The 24,126-nt window shown below is 40.4% G+C and overlaps 1 protein-coding gene across 2 annotated transcripts; it reads left to right on the forward strand.

Annotated features, from left to right (window-relative positions):
• The first annotated feature begins 355 nt into the window (after positions 1 to 355).
• LOC141565002 (uncharacterized) lies at positions 356 to 23,501 on the forward strand. 2 transcript variants are annotated; one of them, XM_074307957.1, is made up of 5 exons: positions 356 to 555; positions 11,605 to 11,755; positions 14,152 to 14,278; positions 15,229 to 15,297; positions 20,690 to 23,501. In XM_074307957.1, exons 2-5 carry the CDS (start codon positions 11,723 to 11,725, stop codon positions 22,360 to 22,362), a joined length of 1,902 nt encoding a protein of 633 aa, XP_074164058.1. In that variant the 5' UTR covers positions 356 to 555; positions 11,605 to 11,722; the 3' UTR covers positions 22,363 to 23,501. The 2 variants fall into 2 exon arrangements, with proteins under 2 accessions (XP_074164058.1, XP_074164059.1); XM_074307958.1 differs by having other exon boundaries at positions 11,672 to 11,755.
• Positions 23,502 to 24,126: the final 625 nt, after the last annotated feature.

Genomic DNA, 24,126 nt, shown 5'->3' on the forward strand with positions numbered 1-24,126 from the left:
ACAGTTGAAGGTAAATAGGATCCCCAATGTTCCCAAAGTCGAGTAGCAGTCAGCACCTCTAACATGGGACCCACTACTTTCTGTTTGGCTGGGGCCAGGCTTATTCCAGCCACCCTTTCAGCTCCACAGAGGAAGGAGTCAGCCCCAAAGTTAGGAATGAGAGTGGGAAAAGGAGGCGGCCTGGGGGGAGGAGGAGATCTCTGGGCAGAATGGTGGGTGGTGATCCAGGCCGAATATGAGCCCTTGGGGTGGAGTTTGGAAGCCTGGGCGGAGTCCAGGGCAGACGTTGGGCCTCTCCCGTGGAGAAGACATTTCACGTGATGGGGGCGGGGTTGGGGAAGGGGTTTGGGGCGGGGAAGCAGCTCCGGGCCTGACTTCCTGCTCTTGGTAGTCATAGTAGGAGACCGCTCATTTTGGGAACTCTCAGGGGCTGGCTAAGGTGGGAACTCTTGGGCTCGGGAGAAATCTCCTTCCGAGAGCTGGCTGGAAACTGGGACTGCTGGACTTGAGATCTCTCTGCCTCCTGCAAGGCAGCTCTGTAGGGGCAGGTCCCAGGTAGGTCCGTCCACCTCCCGGCATATCTACTCACCCACCTCCCTACTCACCTCTGAGCTGTTGCTAGTTGCCTTTGTCTTTGCTAATGGGGGATCATCTCTTCACCTGCACCAGGAACGTGCTTCTCTGCCAGACTCGGCTATCGGACAAGCCCGCCCTACGCAGATTCCCCCCCCCCCCCCCTATTCCTTCTTTTCTCACCCCAGAACTTCCCAAACGTCAGACGTTACCGTCCCCGGATTTATCACCGATTCACTTTTTCCCAATCTCAGACCTTGCCCACAAGGACCCGGGACTCCCGCCTTGTTCCTGGATCCCGGTTAGAAACGTGGTGCTTCTGTCTTCCGACTTGGGCCCCGAATAGATTCAAGAGTTCTGCCTGCCCTGAGGACCCACTCTGGACGTGGGCCCCAAAACTCCTGCCTGGCTCTGCCTGGCTCCCCCATCCCCCAGGCCATGGCTCCTTCTTGGCTCACTTTAGAGTCACCAAAGTCTAATCTCTACCAGAGGGTCCCAGGCACGCTCCCCAGCTCCTAGGAAGACTCAGGGCACAGTCACCGCTGCTTTCCCGCGATCCGAGTCCCCCCAAGCCTTCTGCCCCTCCAGTGTCCCTGATCTCCTTACCCTGAGGTGGGTCAATATTTCTCTCTCCCACATCTTACCTGGGCTCTCCTTTCCTCCTGCTTCCCTGCCCCCTCTTTTAAAGCCCTCACTATCCCCACCCCAGGGGGCCAGATCCCAGGCTTCCCCAGCTTCCCTGGCGCCTCCATCCAGAGCCATCGTTCCCTCCCCAAAGTTTATTTCATATTCACAAGGCTTCTACATCCTTCCCCATGCATACATTGTTTCCTCCTAAATTCCGAGAGGAATGTTACCTTGTTACCAGCTCCTCCCCTCCCCTCCCCCACTTCTCAGTTGTACTTTTTCCTTTTGCCTAATTTTTGTAATTGTTTCCTTTTACCCTCTCCTGCCTGGACATACACATTTTAATCCCAAACTTTGAGATTTTATACTGATAACATTTTCTCATACCTAAGAAAATAATTGGCCTTAATGAGCACATTGTAATTAGTCCTTAATGATTTCCTTTTTTTTCTGGATCTTTTCTATTACATTTTCCATTGAGTCCTGGCCTTTTTGTTACAAATACAATTTGTCATATGTCTATTTCCCCCCTCATTCCACATTGCAGATTTCTGGGTAAATTATGCAGGATGCAAGTCCAGGTGTTTTGTTCTTTGAAATTTAATGTAACCAAAGCCATGGTCTTAGAGTAGAAGCTGCTGGTTTTGTGAAATCCTGACTATTTTAGTAGTGTCCAAGTCTCTCTTATTTTCTGCTTGGATTGCAGTGTTTACTTCTTAATCTGGGAATTGTGAAGTTTTGCTAGGATATTCTTGTAAGGTTTTCTCCTGTGATCTCTTCAGTTGCTGAACAGTTGATTTTTTTTCTTCGCCCCTTTACCTGCTTGTTCTAGAACTTCAAGGCAGTTTTCTTTCATGATTTCTTGAAGTATTGTAGCCAGATTGTTTTTTAAATAATAACTTTTAGGTAATCCACCAATTCTTTTATTGTCTCTCCTTGATCTGTTCTCCAGCTTTTCTAATGAGATGTTTCAGATTCTCTTCTATGTTTTCTAGTTTAATTATCTTTTGGTATCATATAATGTCACTCGAGTCCTCTTCTTCAATTCTATTTTTAAAGAATTTTTTATTACCTCTTACAAATTGATGAACTTGTTTTTCATAATTTCTTGTATTGCTTTCATTTCCCCTCCTTACATTTCCTTGATCTCTTATTTGATTTTTGAATTCCTTTTTATGTTCTTTCAGGAACTCCTTTTGGGCTTGTCGAGTACTTTTGAAGTTACCCTTTGGGATAGGAATGGCTTGTTTTTTAACCTCATTATGTTTTGGATATTAACTGTGATCTTCTTTTATACCAAAGTAGCTATTTTGAGGTTCTTTTTCCTTTGATTATTCATCCTAAATTTTCATTTGGTTTTATTTTATTTTTAGCAACTTACAACAATGATCATTTGCTTTCTGGGTAATGCTGCCTTAACCCTCAGCTCCTCCTTATTGTTATGTTCTGAATTCTGTCCAAGAACTCAACCTCAATATCAGTTTTCACCTAAGGCACATGTAGGGTTCCTCAACTGCTGTCCTGGAAATGTTTTTCCTCCCTAAAGTACTGCACTTTCCCAACAAGTGCTTATTCTGCCTTGTCCACAGCCACTGCCCAGCACAATGTCTGGTCAGCACTGCTAGCACTTTTATTTGTGTAAAAACCTTTTTAATTGAATGTAATCAAAATTATCCATTTTGTGGTATTCACACACATGTATTGTACCTACACTATATTGTAAAACATGTAAAATGTATGGGATTGCCTGTCATCGGGGGGAGGGAGTAGAGGGATGGGGGGATAATTTGGAAAAATGAAGACAAGGGATAATTTTATAAAAAAAAATATATATAATACAAAATTATTAAGTAAAAAAAAAATTATCCATTTTGTATGTGTTAATATTCTCTAGTTCTTCTTTGGCCACAAATGCCTTTGTTCTTCCCAGATCTGAGAGGCAGACTATCCCATATTCTCCTAATTTGTTTATAGTATCATGAACTATATCTGAATCAAAAACTCATTCTGACTTTATCTAGGTATAGAGTGTTAGATCTTGGTCAGTGTCTAGTTTCTGCAATGTGTAAAAAGCAATACAGCATTAAAGAATTTCTTAATAGGAGCTAATCTGAGAAATGATATCTAGTGTAACTTCTAACCAGATGAGAATTTCGTCTACAAAGTCTCTGAAAGCTGCTCCTGCAGCCTTTTCTTGAAGTTGTGCAGTGAAGGGGACCCTCCACCTGTCAAGGGAACCTCTTCCTTCTTGGGATAGGTCTAGACTTAGAAAGGTCTTCTTGTTATCAAGCATAAATAGGCCCTCCTTGTTCCTAATGCTGTCTGCTTTTAGAAATTTGTCCTTATACTTCCTTCCTTGGTCCCTCAAATTCCAGTGCAGTTACTGAGAAAAGAAGCAAGAGAGATAATCTGTATATACTTACTATGTGGCAGGCACTCTGCTAAGTATATAAATATTTTCTCATTGAACCCCACAACATACCTGTGACTTTGGTCTTATCATTTTCCCTATTAATAATTGGGGAAACGGAGGCACACATCTATGACATAATGTGTCCTGGGACACACAGCTAGTAAGAGTATGAGGATGGATTTGAAATCAACCTTTCTTGAGTCTAGTCTCAGTATTCTTAGTACTTCAAGACCAAGTGTCTCTAATTTCTAATAATGGAATTTTAAATTTAATTTAATTTGAAATAAATATGGACTAAAGGGGGAATCACTGCAATTTCCAGGTGTTTGCTATTACAAAGAACCACTTTAAATATCCAATCCATACAACTGATTGTCTTTCCATCTTATATTTACTCACCATTGTCTTTCTCAACCTTGATTTTGCCCTGTCACTTGATCTTCTCTTGCCACTCTCCCCATCCCATCCAGCTAAAAGTTCCTCCCCCATCCCATCTCCTAGTTTCCTCACCTCTGTATATTTAAAAGGCTTCTATATCCTTCTGAATGTATACATTGTTTCCTGGTAAATTCAGAGAGTAAAGTTACAATATTACCAGCTCTCCAACCTCCTCCCCACCTGCTTTCTCAGTATTAGTTCTTCCTCTTGCCCAATTTTTATAATTGTTCCCTTTCACCTTTTCCTACCCTTTTACCGACAGTTATATTGATAACATTTTCACATTTATAAGTAAATACGTGGTCTTAACGAAAATTAGTCTTTAATGTTTTTTCTTTTTTCTGGATCTTTTATATTAAATTTTCCATTGAGTTCTGCTCTTTTTGTTACAAATACTTGAAAGCTTTTCAGTTTATCAAAAGTCCATTTTGACCCCTTCATTCCAGTTATATTCAACTTTCTGGGTAAATTATTCTGGATGCAACTGCAGTTTTTTTGTTCTATGAGATTTTTTTTTCCCCCCTGAGGCTGGGGTTAAGTGACTTGCCCAGGTTCACACAGCCAGGAAGTGCCAAGTGTCTGAGACCAGATTTGAACTCAGGTCCTCCCGAATTCAGGGCTGGTGTTCTATCCACTGTGCCACCTAACTGCCCCCTCTATGAGATTTAATGTAACCAAACCTATGGTCTTTTAGAGTAGAAACTGCTCAGTTTTGTGAAATCTTGACTATTTCTACAGTATTTTATTGTCTTATTTTCTGGTTAGATTGTAATATTTTCTCCTTAATCTGGGAATTTTTAAACCTTTCTAGGATATTCTTATAAGTTTTCCTCTGATCTCTTTCAGTTGTTGAACAGTCCATTTTTTTCTTTCCCTTTTTACCTGCTTGTTCTAGAGCTTCAGAGCCATTTTCTTAATTTCTTGAAATTTTGTATCCAGATTCTTTTAAAAATTATAGCTTTTAGGTAATCACACAATTCTTATATTGTCTCTCCTTTTTCTGTTCTCCAGTTTTTCTTTTTTCTTTTATTGTTTTTATTTTATAATTATAACATTTTTTTTGACAGTACAAATGCATGGGTAATTTTTTACAACATTATCCCTTGCACTCACTTGTGTTCCGATTTTCCCCTTCTTTCCTTCATCCTTTCCCCTACATGGCAGGCAGTCTTATACATGTTGAACATGTTGTAATATATCCTAGATACAATATATGAGTGCAGAACTGAATTTTGTTTTTTATTATTAATTAATTTAATTAATTTTTGCAAAAATTTTATGCATAGGTAATTTTCTAGCATTGACAATTGCAAAACCTTTTGTTTCACCTTTTCCTCTCCTTCCCCCCCCCTTTCCTCCAGATGTCATGTTGACCAGTACATGTTAAATATATTAAAGTATAAGTTAAATACAATATATGTATACATGTCCAAACAGTTATTTTGCTGTACAAAAAGAATCGGACTTTGCAACAGTGTACAATTAGCCTGTGAAAGAAATCAAAAATGTAGGCAGACAAAAACAGAGGGATTGGGAATTCTATGTTGTGGTTCATAGTCAACTCCCAGAATTCTTTCACTGGGTGTAGCTGGTTCACCTCATTACTGCTCTATTGGAACTAGTTTGGTTCATCTCATTGTTGAAAAGCGCCTCATCCATCAGAAATTGATCATCATATAGTATTATTGTTGAAGTATATAATGATCTCCTGGTTCTGCTCATTCACTCAGCAGCAGTTCATGTAAGTCTCTCCAGGCCTTTCTGAAATCATCCTGTTGATCATTTCTTACAGAATAATAATATTCATATACCACAATTTATTCAGCCATTCTCCAATTGATGGGCATTACTCAGTTTCCAGTTTCTGGCCACTACAAAGAGGACTGCCACAAACCTTCTTACACATATAGGTCCCTTTCCATTCTTTAAAGTCTATTTGGGATATAAGCTCAGTAGTAATATTGCTGGATCAAAGGGTATGCACAGTATGAGAATTCTTTGAGCATAGTTGCAAATTGCTCTCCAGAATAGCTGGATGTATTCACAATTCCACCCACAATGTATCAGTGTCCCAATTTTCTCACATCCCCTACAACATTCTGCATTATCTTTCCCTGTTATTCTAGCCAATCTGACAAGTAAGTAGTGGTATCTCAGAGTTGCATTAATTTACATTTCTCTGATAAACAATGACTTGGATCATCTTTTCATATGGCTACAAATAGTTTCAATTTCTTCATCTGATAATGGTCTGTTCATATGGTTTGATCATTTATCAATTAGAGAATGGTTTGATTTCTTATAAATTCGAGTCCATTCTCTATATATTTTGGAAATGAGGTCTTTATCAGAACCTTAATTGTAAAATTGTTTTCCCAGTTTATGACTTCCCTTCTAATCTTGTCTGCATTAGTTTTGTTTGTACAAAACCTTTTTAATTTGATATAATCAAATTTTTCGATTTTGTGATCCATAATGACCTCTAATTCTTCTTTGGTTATAAATTCCTTCCTATTCCACAGGTCTGAGAGGTAAACTATCCTATGCTCTTCTAATTTATTCATAATCTTATTCTTTAGGCCTAGGTCATGAACCCATTTTGACCTGATCTTAGTGCATGGTATTAAGTATGAGTCAATGTCAAGTTTCTGCCCCATTAATTTCCAATTTTCCCAGCAATTTTTGTCAAACAGTGAGTTCTTATCCTAAAAGCTGGAGTCTTTGGGTTCTTCACACACTACATTATTGAAGGTATTATCTGCTTTTTCCTTTGAACCTAACTTATTCCACTGATCACCTAGTCTATTTCTTAGCCAATTCATATGGTTTTATTAACCTCTGCTTCATAATATAATTTTAGATCTGCTTCAGCTAGGCCACCTCCATTTGATTTTTTTTTGTTGTTGTTTTTGTTTTTAATTAATTACCTTGAAATTCTTGACCTTTTGTTTTTCCATATGAACTTTGTTGTTATTTTTTCTAGGTCATTAAAATAGTTTTTTGGGAGTCTGATTGGTATAGCACTAAATAAATAGATTAGGTATTATTGTGATCTGTATTATATTTGCTTGCCCAATCCAAGAGCATTTAATATTTTTCCAATTGGTTAGATCTGACTTTATTTGTGTGGAAAGTGTTTTGTAGTTTTGCTCATCTACCTTCTGATTTTCTCCCCAAGTTCCTTCTGGTTGATTTTCTTATAAAAGCTGTTTTAGTTTTATGAAGAGAAAGTGGGACTTTCTTTTATTTCTAATTTTCTCTCCTATATTAGGTAACTTAGGTCAAAAATCAATCCAGAATTTTTTTTACTGGTAATATTTTTTATTTTTGTAAATACATACAAAGATCGTTTTCAACATTCACCATTGACAAACCCTGTATTCCAAAGTTTTCTCCCTCTAAATCACAGCATTAATAGCTAACCTTCATCTAATATCACTTATTGTCCAAGTGATACACAAATAACATTTCTTCTTTACAACAACCATGGCAAGTAGGAGGTACTATTAGTATTCTAAGTGTATGGAAAAGTAACAGAAGAAAACAGAGGGACAGTGACTTGCCTAGTGTCACCAAGGTGAAAAATGTCTGAGTGGTTTTCAACTCAAGTCTTCCTGACTCTGGGCAGTATGCTCTGTCCATTGTCCCTCTTGAGTGGTGGGAAATAACTTAGTACCATAATGGAAGCTTGAAATAAGGGAGATAAGTGGATCAGAGACTTTTCAGCTAAAGTTCTAGCCAGTCATCTGGGAGTGGAATGAATGGAAGTTTAGGTGGGCTGAAGGAGTGGGATTCAGGCCACGTCAGTGGTCAGTTACTGCCTGTTGATCCCATTTCCTTTTCCCACTCAATTTTTGTCTAAAGATAAGGAGGGGTAGGAACAATGAGGAGTATCAAAGGATATCATTGAGAAAATTAGAATTTTCATAATAAAATGTACATGAGGTGATAGACGATTAATACAGAGGAGGGCAGCACAATGCATTGGAAAGTAGAACCCGATATTCTGTAAAAGAAACACCCTTGACAAAAGATTCACATGGCCTGCAAGTGAAAAGATCAAAGTTCTGTAATACCTTTTGGAGATTGGCCCCTAAACTTTACTGTATTTCTTCTAACCCTATGCCAGTCAGTCGATCTATAAACTCGAAAGTCTTATGACCCATATATGTAACATGAAATTTCCCAATGGATTTTTGTTACTGTGAAGATCTAGAGGGGCTAGCTAGGTGGTGCAGTGGACAGAGGACCAGCCCCGAAGTAGGAGGACCTCAGTTCAAATCTGGTCTCCTACACTTAACATTTCTTAGCTGTGTGACCTCAGGAAAGTCATTTAACCACAATTGCCTCAGGGCACAAAAAGATCTATAAAGAAAAGATGATGCCCATATGGTGGTAAATATGTCAACAGTGATGATCTAGAAATACAATGAAAGGTTAAGGAGACATAAATAGTTTCAGGGGCTAGAGCTCATGGAATGCTGACCATAAAGCCTGACCCCACCCCATCCCCATTCCCACAAGCTGGCTTGGGATTTCTGGGCAAGATTCTGTGTGGTCCCCACAGTTTTCCTTCCCCTATTCCTGCAGGTGAGGCTGAATTTTAACTTCCCTCCAATTCTGAGATGAGAAGAGTTGAGCAAACAGAGACTTGAGCTATATTAATCTTGCTAACAATCCTCATAACTGAGGTGTTTCAGGAATATTTTTTTGGTCGCAGTTTTAAAATAGTTCACAGAAGAAACGTGTCAGACATTCTACACAGAGACATAGGCCAAGACAAAATGACATGAAAGAGGACTGGCCCATCTTTGTCAAAAGCTACCCTATAGCACTTCTGCCTTCTCTGGCATCCCAGGTGAGAGACCCCAAATATTGGGGGGCTCAGACTGGTGTCACAAAGTATCTCAACAGAATTTACAGCCTTGACCCCATCTCCTAGCCCAGGGGAAAGCTTTATTGCAATAGTAACACCATTACAAAGCTGGCTGAAACTCCAAGGAAATTCTACAGAGAAACAGAAGCAAGGAGATAAAATGATCCAACTTTCAAACATGGATAGCCTATTTTATAGCCTAGGGGAAGGGCTACGGAGTAGTCTCTGGTACTGGTTTTTGCTGACCAGATCATTAGTCAGCAGTGAATTGAAGGGTGGTCCCTGGGTTTTGATTATCACAAACCACTTCAGTGAGCAAACAACTGAGGAGTGGGTCTGAATTTTGATTTCTACTGACAAGATTATCAGTCAACAGTGAACTGGGAAATAGTCCAGGATCCTTCATTCTTTCTTTACTCAGTTTCCATGAGGTGAAAATTCTTGAGGAAATATGTTTTACATTATTGCACCTATAAAACCTTTGTAACTTGGTTATCATCTTAAGACGAAAGGAAGTAAAAAGGGGAGGGAGAGAATATGGACCGGAAAAAAAATGTTAAAAATTGTATTTACATATAATTGGGAAATAAAGTACTATTTGATATAAAAAATGAGGTCAGTAAATCTTATTTGAATTATATTTTGTCTTTGTTGACATAAGGTAATTCATGTCATTTATAGCACTGAATAGATATTTTTTTAAAATTATATATATATATATATTTTATAATATTATCCCTTGTATTCATTTTTCCAAATTACCCCCCCTCCCTCTATTCCCTCCCCCCGACGACAGGCAATACCATACATTTTACATGTGTTACAATATAATCTAGGTACAATACATGTGTGCGAATATCATTTTCTTGTTGCACAATAAACATTAGAATCCGAAGGTACATGCAACCTGGGCAGACAGATATTAGTAGCACTGAATAGATATTAATATCACAGGTTAAGATGATCAGTAAAGAGAAATAAGACTTTAGAGGTATTTAAAATGTAAACTACATGATACCTTTATGTTCTCTGATATCTAATCTATGGCAAAATTATGAATATCTAAAAGGGATCCATTTAATGCCACACTTCATGTCACTAGTTGATATATGATTTTATTTCTTAAAATCTTTCATCTGTAGTATTAAAAAGTACAGAAATACATGCTATGTAAGATATCAGAAGGAAATATTTTATGTTTTTGTGTGATTGAGGTTGATAACCTCAATCTCCTCTGTTCCAAATGTCTTTTCCACATACCAAACTAGTTCTCTAATTTGAGATGTCTTATGATTACCCTTTAAGACTGAACTCATTTTCTTGTCTTTGTCTCTTCCTTCTTCCTGATAAGGGCCCCACTACCCTCTCCTTCCCTCAGGCTCACAACCTAGATGTCCTCCATGAATTATATTTCTTATTCCCACTTACTTCATGTCAACCCTGCGACATCTCTGCCATCCATCTTCTCTGTTTCAACCTTCTTTGTGTAGATCTTTATCACCTCACCCTTGGAGTGTCCTCCTCATCTGTCAGAAAAATTTCCTTCCAGGTCTGGCTACTTAACGAATTCTTGGCTCCTACTTATTTGTCAGGTTCCCAAACACTTCACAAATATCTAATGTTGCCATCTTCCTCAAACTTATCATAGCGTTATATTTGCCCAAAGGCAGGCTTTCCCCATAGTAACCCAGAAGTCCCACTTTCAGCCCCCGTCCTGGACCCGGATGTCCTAACTCTGCCTCCAGCTCCTGTTTTCTGTGTGGCTTCAGACATGATTTCTTAGGAGGTTCCACAGGTTCTTCCTTTCTGCCTCCAGGAGCTCTCCTTGGTTGCAAGAACTGAAGCTGTTTCCTGTGCCAACTTCTCTGGACCCGCACATCTTGGGCTCCTTCCCCGGCATGTGGCTCACTGTTTGCATATTCCCTTTCAGGATTCTAAGCCTACAATCTACCCAAGAGTCTTGGGAACCTCCCCCCATCTTCTGCTTAATTTCAGGACTCAGCCATCCTGTTTTTCCTGGTTCAACTACCCACCTAAATCACTTCTGGACACTTAAATTTCTTCTTTTTTACCCAGGCTTCCCAGCTCCCTGCCCCTTCCCCCGACATGGTGGTCCTGGTCGCTGAATCCCAAACTAAATTGCTTCCCAGAGAGCCCTTACCTCCTTATTTTATCTGTCAGTCAGTTTATTGTCTAGGTAATATGTCTGTTGGGGAGAAGAGATGCTGGGAGGACCAAGTATTACAGGCAAGGATATTTCTGACTCAGGAGACATTGAGATTCTACACACTCTCATCCCATCTGGGGCCTTAAATCCCTCCTCCCTCTTGGGTCTGTAGGAAGGTGGGGGAGAGGAAGGGACTCTTAAGAGTAGGAGTAAGAGAAGGTAAGCTCATCTTCAAGTTTACACCATTCCACCCCAGTTTTCTTATTCCCTGTCCCTTCTATATAAACTCCTGACTGCCCCATGGCCAATAGTCCTGGGGACTTTTCCCTCCCAGACTTGTTGTTTTTGACTGGGTAAAAGAAAAGATTCTTGGCTTCATTTCTTTCATTTCTTCCCCAACTTTAATCACTCAATGGGTGTTGCCTCTCTGTTGGTTGGGGTCTGTGCCCTAGGGCAGGGCTAGGGGCTTAGTAACTTCCATGGAACCTCATCCTCTGTAATTTCCTGTAGGCTAGCCCCCTGTCCAGGAAAAGAAGGGAAGGACATCTGTTCATTTATACTCATCCCCTCCCAACAGCCTGCAGAGGACCAAGGGCTGGCCCAAGCAGGGAGCCTGGAGCCAGAGGAAATGTCCCCTAAGAGCTGCAGACCCCCACCCCAGGTGAGTGTATTCTGCCCACACATAAGGGCAATATCAGCCCAAGAAGTCTTTTTCATAGATCTGGAGGATGGTCTATGAGGCTGGTCATCTCTCTTATCATTGGATCCTTACTTTACAAAAAGAGTCAAGAAAATGAATGCAGTAATAACAACACTGCCCTCCTCTCTGCTGTGTTTTGGACTGATTCACTGTCCCTTTGGCAGGACAGGACAGGAATGAACTAACTCCCTTCTCTTAGTTGCTACCCTGACAAGTTTGTTTAAATTTTCCCTCAATATAGGTCACTGAAAAGGATGACCACTTCACTCATTAGTGTCTGTCCTGTGGGTACACACACACACACACACACACACACACACACACACACACCCCTTCTAGCCACTCTGTGTCCTGTGACCAAGTTTCCTCCTGTAGTCACCAAGTTTCCTCAAACCCTTGACCCTAAGTATTGTCTGGAGCAGAACCCTGGAAGCTTCCCTAGTTCTTGCCCTTTCCCTGGTTGGGAGCTGACCAGAAATTATCCCCCTGCTGCCTCAGACCATACAGATCTTCCCAAATTTCTCTGAATCCCTTCTCTTTACCATTTTTGTGGTTATTCTTGTAATTTTTTTTTTTTTTTTTTTGCCAAAGAATTTGGAGTCAAATGCCTTCACCAGGGTTACACCGCTAGTAATTATTAAAGGTCTGATGTAGGATTTGAACTCAGGTTCTCCTGACTTCAGGGCCATTGCTCTATCCATTGTCCTATTTAACGTCCTCTAGTATAATTAGTTTTTAACCTTAAATACAAAATAAGAGAAGGGAAAAAAAAATTCAGGGAACCAGCAGAACAGAAGAGTAGATTTGATAAAACAAACCTACATAATGAAGGTTACAAATGGATCAGGCATTGTCCAAAGTTTCTTTTCTTCTTGGTGGGTTTTCTTATATTCCATTTCATTTTCTTTTATCTCTTGTTCCCTCCCACCGAGGCTACTGACTGCCAGGCCATACATACCCATCTTCCCCCAATAGACATGGAGACCAGCCAATGTTTCTTTATTGGTAATCTCAGCAGGGGTTAGCAGGAAGCAAGAGCAATGCATGTCTCTGCGACTCTCTCTGCATATCTGAATCTCTCTACATCTCTGCTTCTCTCTACTTCTCTCTGCGTCCTTATTCCTATGGACTTCAAGCTGGTTATTTACATTTACTCTCCTCTGGGAATACCCCTTGTGTAGCCCACTCAGCACTGCTCATGTGAATCCACAGAAGGGAGACAACCTGCAGTTAGTGCTGCCTCCTCAGAAAAGATCCAGCAAGAGGACACCCCCCTCGCCTTCTCAAGGAAACACCTGTAAGACACAACCTCCTGTCTCAGAGCCCAAGCCCCTTGTACCTCCTGGGCCCACCCTACCAGCTGACATGGCATACATGGCAATTCCCAGAAGGAAAGTCCCTGACAAGACCCCTCAGCTGCAGTTAGGCACTTCTGGAATCACTCCATCATGCTCAGCTCATACTTAGCCTTTCTCTCCCTTTACCAATGCTTGGGTCAAAGCAACAGGCATTTAGAAAGGGAAGAGGCTCTGTGGGAATGTAGAGGAGATGCAAAGGAGGAAAAATCAGTCCCTGCCCTCAAGAAACTTCCATTCTAACATGGAAGACAACATGTCAGCAGCTGTGTCCTCACCAGCTGTGTACAGTGTTAGGTGGGAGGCCTTTGCATGGCTGTGCTTCCAAGTGTTCTCATCCAGGATGTGACCTTTGGGTAAATCCCTTCTCTCTCCTTCAATTTGCTTTTGTAAGTTGATAACCACTGGGCGAGATCCATTAAGAAGTGTGTGATTTTGAAATTTGGAAGGCAAAATCTTACAAAAATGAATGTTGCAAACTATCCGTACTTGCATTTGGAAAAGTACATATTATTGGGAGGAAGGATAGTGTTTTCATCTGGATAAAACTTAATTTCTGACATTTGGAAAATTCACAGGATCTTTTTTTCTCTTCAGCCATCATGGAAATGTTTCAGCTCTACAACACATAATACTAGCTAGCTTCACACAAGCACTTCATTCCATTTTCTTAACATAGCACTGTCTGATTTCATCTCCAAAAGTCCTTATCTCTCTCTGATAGAACCCATAACTTTCCCCATTGCACAGGCAGTAGTACCATTCCCTAGTAAGATATTTCTCAATTTTATTTCAGTTGAAAACATTAAATGTGTTTCTCTATATTCCACTGGTCTTTGGGGGAACTTTGCTTTCAGTGCTGGTTCTGAACCCTAAAAGGCTGTCACCTTTGGGCAGATCCCTCCTCCATGCTTCAGGTCCCTTCGGTAAATTGAGGAGCATTGGATCACGTCAGTTATCAAGCTTGCTTCCACTGATATCCTCTGTGTGTTGGTGCTTTAGGAGTTGGTGACCTTCAAGGATGTGGCTGTGCACTTCAGCCCTGAGGAGTGGGGTCTGTTGGACCCAGATCAGAAAGAGCTGCACAAGGAGGTCATGCTGGAGAATGCCGAGAACTTGCTCTTCCTGGGTAAGGAGCACTTCCCTTGGAACTCTGGGAATGGCATCAACAGGGGTGTCACCATCCCCTCCTTGGGGTGCAGAGTTTCAGGCTTTTATCAGTTTTTAGAAAGGCCCAAGGGCTGCCTCTTGTCCCTAAGAAACTGGGTCCTCCTAATCTTCCATGAGTGGTCTTTACATTTTAGAATAGCAACCCTGCAGTTGTATCTGTGAACCTTCTGAAAACTGTCCTGCCCCTTTTCACTGAACATGAGATAGGAGAAGGAACCCCTATCCTAGGGGAAACCCCTTTATGTTTGCAATGATCTTTTGGGTAAAAAAATAAATTTTTACCTCAATGCCCCTGGTGTAATTTATATTTCCAGCATGGCAAGTGGGCCTTTGTTCCTCCTATCTACACCCCCTAAAGGCCTGCACAGATACTGGGAGAGAAAGAGAAGGGAGGGGCTCTTTTCATACATATGCTGGGATCCAGGCCTTGTGCTAAGAGTTCCCTATATGTGCATTATTGCCCTTGGATCTCTATCAAAACCCTTTGTTTTGGCTTCCATCTTTATCCCCAATTTCAGGTCTGGAGGCTGAAGCAAACAGATGAAATTACTTGCCCAGAGTGGCACAGCCAGGATGTGTCTAAATCCAAATTTGAACTAGAGGCTTCCTGACTGCAGGCCTGGTGCTCCCTTCTCTGTGCTACCAGCTGCTTCTCATGTCTAGAAAATGGAGGTTGTGGGACGTGTCCACCCTGCTGTGAAGGAGGCAGCAAAATCAGGATCTTCTGCTTCCAGGCTGCTTCCATGGCCTCTTTTCCCTTCTGCCCCCTTTCCCTGGCAATAAGTGCCCTGAAAACCATCTTTGAGTTTTCCTTGGAACCACCCAGTGGGCCTCACACCCCAGCCCTGTTCCAGTGAGGAATAAATGACAAGTTTCAAGGCTCAAACTCACTATCTTCCTCCCTCCCAGGACTTCCAGTTCCCAGAGAAGATTTCTTTTCCCATGTGGAGAGAGGAGGCCTGAGGAACTCCTGTCCTGGTGAGTGAGTTGCAAGCTGGAGTGCAGGCTGCTATCCCAGGAGGCTTCTTCATGTGATGGGCATGGGGGTGGAAAAACTGGCTTGGAATCCCTTTTCAGACTCTTGTGGTAGTGAGATCCTGAGCACCTCACTGAACCTCTGAACCTCAGTCTCTTTATCTATAATATGAAGGGGTTGGACTCCATGGCTTTTCAGTTCCCTTCCAATGAAGAATCAATGAATCTAGCGGAAGTCTTTATTGGAAATTTGGGGCCCTCCAACTATCTCCAACCAAAGAAAGAGAACTTGGGCTAATATGACTTTTCTTAGACCTTCCTTAAGCCAAAAAGCATTTATTTTTACTCTTTTGATATTTATTTAAAACTAAAAACAAAATAGAAAAATACAGAAAAGAATAATTTATTTTAAATTTTATTTATAATTTTTTTGACAATATATATGTATGAGTAATTTTTTTTTCTATAACATTATCCCTTGTATTCACTTTTCCAGATTATCCCCTCCCTCCCTCTACTCCCTCCCCTAGATGACAGCAATCCCATACATTTTACATGTGTTACAATATAACCTAGATACAATATATGTGTGTAAATACCATTTTCTTGTTGCACAATAAGCATTAGATTCCGAAGGTACATGTAACCTGGGCAGACAGATATTAGTGCTAACAATTTACATTCACTTCCCAGTGTTCCTTCTCTGGGTGTAGTTGTTTCTGTCCATCATTGATCAACTGGAAGTGAGTTGGATCTTCTTTATGTTGAAGATATCCACTTCCATCAGAATCCATCTTCATACAGCATTGAAGTGTACAGCAATCTTCTGGTTCTATTCATTTCACTCAGCATCAGTTGATGTAAGTCTCTCCAAGCCTCTCTGTATTCCTCCTGCCTGTCATTTCTTACAGAGCAATAATATTCCATAACCTTCATATACCATAATTTACCCAACCATTCTCCAATTGATGGACATCCATTCATCTTCCAGTTTCTAGCCACTAGAAAAAGAGCTGCCACAAATATTTTGGCACATACAGGTCTCTTTCCCCTCCTCAGTATTTCTTTGGGATATAACCCCAATAGTAGCAATGCTGGATCAAAGGGTATGCACAGATTGATAATTTTTTTTTATTATATATATATATTTTTATAATATTATCCCTTGTATTCATTTTTCCAAATTACCTCCCCTCCCTCTATTCCCTCCCCCCGATGACAGGCAATCCCATACATTTTACATGTGTTACAATATAGTCTAGGTACAATACATGTGTGTGAATATCATTTTCTTGTTGCACAATAAACATTAGAATCCGAAGGTACATGCAACCTGGGCAGACAGATATTAGTGCTAACAATTTACATTCACTTCCCAGTGTTACTTCTCTGGGTGTAGTTATTTCTGTCCATCATTGATCAACTGGAAGTGAGTTGGCTCTTCTTTATGTTGAAGATTTCCACTTCCATCAGAATACATCCTCATACAGTATTGTTGTTGAAGTGTACAGTGATCTTCTGGTTTTGCTCATTTCACTCAGCATCAGTTGGTTTAAGTCTCAACAGGCCTCTCTGTATTCCTCCTGCCTGTCATTTCTTACAGAGCAATAATATTCCATAACCTTCATATACCACAATTTACCCAACCATTCTCCAACTGATGGACATCCATTCATCTTCCAGTTTCTAGCTACAACAAAAAGAGCTGCCACAAACATTTTGGCACATATATGTCTCTTTCAGCTCTTTAGTATTTCTTTGGGATATAATCCCAGTAGTAGCGCTGCTGGGTCAAAGGGTATGCACAGTTTGATAACTTTTTCTGCATAATTCCAAATTGCTCTCCAGAATGGCTGGAGTCTTTCACAACTCCACCAACAATGCATTAGTGTACCAGTTTTCCCACATCCCCTCCAACATTCATCATTATTTGTTCCTGTCATCTTAGCCAATCTGACAGGTGTGTAGTGGATCTCAGAGTTGTTTAAATTTGCATTTGTCTGGTCAGTAGTGATTTGGAACACTGTTTCATATGAATGGATACAATTTCAATTTCATCATCTGAGAATTGTCTTGAACTAGAGAATTTTTAAGTGCCGACTTCACACCTAGTAAGGATTCTAACAATTTCCAAAATATATAATTGACTCTAATTTATAGGAAATCAAGCCATTCTCCAATTGATAAATGGTCAAAGGATATGAACAGACAATTCTCAGATAATGAAATTGAAACTATTTCCACTCATATGAAAGAGTATTCCAAATCACTGTTGATCACAGAAGTGCAAATTAAGAGAATTCTGAGATACCACTTCACGCCTGTCAGATTGGCTAAGATGACAGGAACAAATAATGATGAATGTTGGAGGGGATGTGGGAAAACTGGTACACTAATGCATTGTTGGTGGAGTTGTGAAAGACTCCAACCATTCTGGAGAGCAATCTGGAATTATGCAGAAAAAGTTATCAAACTGTGCATACCCTTTGACCCAGCAGCACTACTACTGGGCTTATATCCCAAGGAAATAGTAAAGAAGGGAAAGGGACCTGTGTGTGCCAAAATGTTTGTGGCAGCCCTTTTTGTAGTAGCTAGTAACTGAAAAATGAATGTATGCCCATTACTTTTCAATATAGTACTAGAAACACTAGCCTCGTCAATGAGAGCCGAGAAAGAGACTCAAGGAATTAGAAAAGAATAATTTTTAAAAATGTTTCCTGTTCACCAGAACATAAGGGAGGATTCAAAATCTCTAATAATAAATTTCCATAAGCCATAAGTTATTATATTCAGAACAGTCCATTTCTTTTTGGTTTCCTGTAGTTTTTCATTTGTTCTCTGCTGTGCACTTTTTACTTTATTCTTTCCTCCCCTTTCATCCTCTACTAACTTCCTCATGCAGGCTACAGTTAAGCACAGATAGATAGGACAAGCAACAACCTCTGAGCCAAGCTGGTCACAAGCTGAAATCAATTAGTTGGAAGACTCCCTTCCTGCATCCTTCCCTCCCTTCTTCCCGGTGCTTTCTTTCCCCTCTCTTCTTCCTTCCTTGCTGGTTTCCTTTCTTTCCTTCCTTCCCTCTGTCCACCTAGGATATTGTATACCCCTGTTAGGATTACAAGGTGAGAACTCAGGTTGTCTGGACAGTGACAAGGTGAGAATTCAGGTTGTCTTGACAGTTCTCTGTCTCAGACCTTTGGTTTGGCATTTAAAGGGAGTTTACACCTTAGGAATTCTAAGAGGAGCAAGTTCATTGGTGGAAATATTTCCCCACGCCCCACTGAGTTCTCACCTGCCTATTCTCTGGGAGGATAAAAGAAGGGCAGCATTGGGTCTGAGAGAATCGACTCTGGGATAGAATTTTGATGCCAGGCAGGCTGAAAGGAGACCAGTCTGATTTGAGGAAGGACAAGAGTTGAAGGAGATTCAGAGCTCCCAAGAAACCTGCACACAGAGGAAAAGATTTTACAGATCTCCTCCCAGAGAAGGATTATAATTGAGCAGAAGACCATTCCCTCACAATTCAAGAACATTACATATCCCTATCTCTTAATGATCTTAGAAGCATCCTCCCTCCCCCTTTCTTTACCACTGAACCATCTGTGAATAGATTTCTTTCTTCCTCCCTTTCTTCCTTCCTTCCTTTCCTTTTCTTTCTTTCTTTCTTTCTTTCTTTCTTTCTTTCTTCCTTCCTTCCTTCCTTCCTTCCTTCCTTCCTTCCTTCCTTCCTTCCTTCCTTCCTTCCTTCCTTCCTTCCTTTCTTTTCTTTTTTTTTTCTTTTCTTTTCTTCCTTTCATTTTTTTCCTTTCTGAGGCCAGATTTGAACTTGGGTCCTCTTGGCTTTAAGGTACTCTATCCAGGGTGCCATCTAGCTGCCCTGATTCCTTTCTTAAGCAACAAAGCTCAACTCAAAATCAGTTTGATTATCATTGACTGCCCATAGACCCTTGTTAAGCCCATTTGATCTTTATGTTCTCATTGACTTAGACTGAGTGTAAATCACAGTTATTTCTGCTTTGCCCAGAATGCCTGAGGCTCTTCCCAGAGTCACTCATTCATTCCTTTTTATTTATTAAAATTTTCTTAGCCCTGGTGGGAGAGAAGATTCTTTGTCTCCATTGCTCCCTAGCTTTAACCACTGGATGGGGGCAACCTAAGTCACAGGAGACCCCCACCTTACCTTTAGCGGTCCTAAGTCTCTCCTGGCCATCTGCATCCAGAGCCATTCCCAGTAAGCCAGATCTATAACTGGCCAGGGGCCATAGATGGCTGTGTGGGGGAAAGTAAGGCCAGTGACCTTGGGCAGCCCTCCCTCACTTAAATCCAAGTCACTGACTACATTACTGACAGCTTCCCTTAGGTTAGGGATATGGGAGGGAAAGACTCCTGGTTATTCCATAATAGGATCATGAGCTCTTGTTATCTTCACTATAGGATTTGTCCATAGGTGAGAGTGAGCAGAAATAGAAACAGATTTGGCCCCTCAGAGGGACCAGCATGCAAGCACTGGGGTGGCGTTAGGATATGTGATCAGCCCTGGATAATGTCAATCAAACAATAAACATCGATTAAGCACCTGTTCTGTTCTATGCATTGTATTGAGCCCTGGGTATACAAAGAGAAGCTTTCAAGAAGTTTTAAATCCAGCATAAAAACTTGGAGATGGTTTGAGAGTAAGCAACAATTTATGAAACTTCTTTTTAGTTACTCCAAACATTTTTTAATTGAAATGCATCATGTTCAGCAGGCATTTGTATATAAAGAGAGAGGGAAAGGGAAGTATATGAAGGAAGGAAGAGTTAAGGTGGAGAGAATCAAAACCGTAGTGACAATGATAGTACTTAACAAGCATTATGTACCTAGTGTGTGCCAAAAATTTAAAGGTATATCATTTCATGTTCACAACAACCTGGGAATTGGGTACAATTATTACCTTCACTCTGCAGGAAAACTGAGGCAAAGAAACACATTCCCAGTGGTGCAGAGCTAACTTGGGCCTGAAATGGAACTTGAAAGAAAGCATTGCAAGTAAAATGGAGAACATCTGTCTAGTGCAATGAATTGAGAAGACTCAGTTTCCAGGTTCCAAGTTCTATTCTCTGCTGCAGGGATTTAGATCAGGTTACTCAGCCATTCAGAGCTCATAGCCTGGTTTCTACATTATGAGAAACTTCATGTTGCCTTTGTCTCAGCTTTGTAGTGGGGGTCCAATGTCATTGTGTTAACTCTGTGTTAATTGAATGACATTCTTGGTTTGAGCTAATAGCATTTAAAAATGATTGAATCTGTCATTTCAGTTTGAAAATTTTTGCCTTGAGAAGTGAAAAGTCAATGATTTTATCATCAGCCAGCATTAGAGGGTATATTGATACACGTGTGTGTTTGATTCTTTCAGATGCTGAGACATGGTTTGATATGAAGGAGATGAGTGCAAATCTGAAAATGCTCTCATGGAAAGACCTTTTTCAATATTGTGAATACAGGGCTATTGTTGCTAAGCAGAAAAGAACCCACATTGAAGAGGAACACTGTGAATGGAATACACACACCAAAGCTTTAAGAAAGAGTTCCAGTGTTGCTAAAGCAGAAAAACAATGTTACATATGTAATCAATGTGGAAAGGATTTCCAATGTTATTCCAGCTTGGCTCAGCATCAGAGAATCCACACAGGAGAGAAGCCTTATGAATGTAATGAATGTGGAAAGGCTTTCACACAGAATACCAGTCTTTGTGAACATCAGAGAATCCATACAAGAGAAAAACCTTATGAATGTAAGCAGTGTGGAAAGCGTTTCACATGCAAATTGAACCTTACTCGACATCACAGAATCCACACTGGAGAGAAGCCTTATAAATGTAATGAATGTGGAAAGGCTTTCACACATTGCTTCAGTCTTACTGTACATCAGAGAATCCACACTGGAGAGAAGCCTTATGAATGTAATGAATGTGGAAAGGCTTTCACACGGCGCAGCACTCTTATTTCCCATCAGAGAATCCACACTGGAGAGAAGCCCTATGAATGTAATGAATGTGGGAAGGCTTTCAGAGAGTGCTCCACTCTTACTGTCCATCAGAGAATCCACACTGGAGAGAAGAAGCTTTATAAATGTAATGAATGTGGAAAGGCTTTCACAGATTGCTCCGCTTTTGTTGTCCACCAGAGAATCCACACTGGAGACAAGCCTTATGAATGTAATCAGTGTGGTAAGAGTTTCATATGCAGCTCTAAACTTACTCGACATCAGAGAACCCACACTGGAGAGAAGCCTTATGAATGTAATGAATGTGGAAAGGCTTATTTATCTCACTCCAGTCTTACTGTCCATCAGAGAATCCACACTGGAGAGAAGCCTTATGAATGTAATGAATGTGGAAAGGCTTTCTCACATTGCTCCAGTCTTACTGTCCATCAGAGAATCCACACTGGAGAGAAGCCCTATAAATGTAATGAATGTGGAAAGGCTTTCATCCAGCGCAGCAGTCTTACTTACCATCAGAGAATCCACACTGGAGAGAAGCCTTATGAATGTAATGAATGTGGAAAGGCTTTCTCACATTGGTCCAGTCTTACTGGCCATCAGCGAACCCATAGTGGAGAGAAGCCTTATAAATGTAATGAATGTGGAAAGGCTTATTTATCTCACTCCAGTCTTACTTTCCATCAGAGAATCCACACTGGAGAAAAACCTTATTATGAATGTAAGCAGTGTGGAAAGACTTTCAGATGCAACTTTAACCTTGTTGTCCATCAGAGAATCCACACTGGAGAGAAGCCTTATGAATGTAATGAATGTGGAAAGGCTTACTGCTCTCGCTCCAGTCTTACTATCCATCAGAGAATCCACACTGGAGAGAAGCCTTATGAATGTAAGCAGTGTGGAAAGACTTTCAGATGCAACTTTTATCTTGTTGTCCATCTCAGAATCCACACTGGAGAGAAGCCTTATAAATGTAATGAATGTGGAAAGGCTTTCATCCAGCGCAGCAGTCTTACTTTCCATCAGAGAATCCACACTGCAGAGAAACCTTATAAAGGTAATGACTGTGGAAAGGCTTTCACATGACACAACAGTCTTGGTAAACATGAGAAAATCCACATTAGACAGAAATCTCATGAATGTGGAAATTTTCAGGCAAAGGCCAAATCTTGTTTAACAATACAGTCCACATTAGAGGAAAAGTTTTTGAGTGTCTGGATCTTGGTAAAGCTTTTAATAGATATTAGTCCTTGACTAGCCATGGGAGAGCCTATATTAGATGTAAACCTCATTTATATAATCCATGTGGAAAAACATTCAGACTCACTTCAGCCCTGAATTGCCTCCAGAAAATTCCTAGAAAATTGAAATCATGGGAAAAAGAATAAAGATGGAAGACAGAGCTTGTCAGTAAACAGGATTTTCTGCTTGGGAAGCAGTCTCCTATGGACTTGGCACTGGAAGGTCTTTAGCCAAAGTTCATTTCTGAGTTTACATCTGAGGATACTAAGTGGAGAGAAGACTTAAAAATGTGCTGAATCTAAGACTTGCCCTTACTTGCAAGATAAAGGTCACTATAAATCACGACATTGACACTGGAAAGAAACATACAAAATGTATTTGCAGAAAGGCTTTCACCTGTGTCTCATCTTTTCTGTAGAAATCTTATTGCAGCTGAAATGTGAATATAATGAATAAGGAAAGGCCTCTTCCTACAGCACAGATCTCATTAGACATTGCAATTCTTTATACTGTGTATAAAGGTCAGAAAAAAGATTTGCGTTTTTCTCTGAAATCCTAAGATTGGTGTCTGAAGAAGGGTTTCCATTTTGACCTTATCAACTTGCTAATTGTATTAGGTGGATTCGAGGGGAAGTGAGACATTTTTAGTAAGCTTACCCACAGAAGAATGCCCTAGTTTAGGGCTACAGTTCCAGAAAAATTCTCCCCCTTCTACCTTGCTTAGTCTTGCACAAACCATTTTGCTACATCAGCAAGCTTTGTAATGTATACTTACGGTTCTTAAGTTGAGTGGGTTCCTATAACACATTGCCAGTCCTGATAGGAAATCTGGGATAACTGGAGTCCTATGTGTGGTGAAGTTGCTCAGTCCAGAGTGTAAAAAAATCCTCCTCCGTCGGCTGTACTTTGACTCCCTTTTCTTGATTGCACAAGTTGAGGTGATACCCTATTCTTGCAGCAATGGAATAAACTGATTTCTGATCTGACTCTGAGAAACATCTTTTTGAACTACTTTGGGTTTGTTGTCATTGTCCCAAACAGTGTGAAATATTATATAAATTATGATCTTGTATTTGACAAATGGAAAAAGTAAAACTTGGGCCTAAGATTTGGGGATAAAACTTTGAGAAGTGTTCATGTTCTAAGGACACAAAAATTTAGTATTTCTAAAAAAATATTGTTCCCTAAATTCCAAAATGAGAAGAATCTGAATAAAAATAGTGGCATGAATTATGTTTTTGAAACAAGGGGGAAAATTGCCAAATAATAAAGTTGATTATCTTAGAATAATATTGATGCCCATGCAGCCAGGCTGCCTGTGAGCTTCTAAACCAGGTTAAGATAAGAACTCCATTTATTCATCTGAGGATAAGGGCTTATACATCTTTTACCAAGGCAATAGTGTGTTCTTTCTAGAACATTAGTCTTTTCTCATGGCACTATTAGCTATGAAAGCACCCAGTTTCCTCCCTTCCTTGCAATCTCCAAGGACATGCTTTTCCCTAGATGTAAAGGGCTGAAACAATGCACTGAGGTCAGACAATGGAGCACTTGAGGCAAAATGCCAATTGGACAATACTCTTAAGAATATGCTTGGGAAATGGCCCT

This window comes from Sminthopsis crassicaudata, chromosome 3 (genome assembly GCF_048593235.1).
Source record: "Sminthopsis crassicaudata isolate SCR6 chromosome 3, ASM4859323v1, whole genome shotgun sequence".
Taxonomy (NCBI): Eukaryota; Metazoa; Chordata; class Mammalia; order Dasyuromorphia; family Dasyuridae; genus Sminthopsis; species Sminthopsis crassicaudata.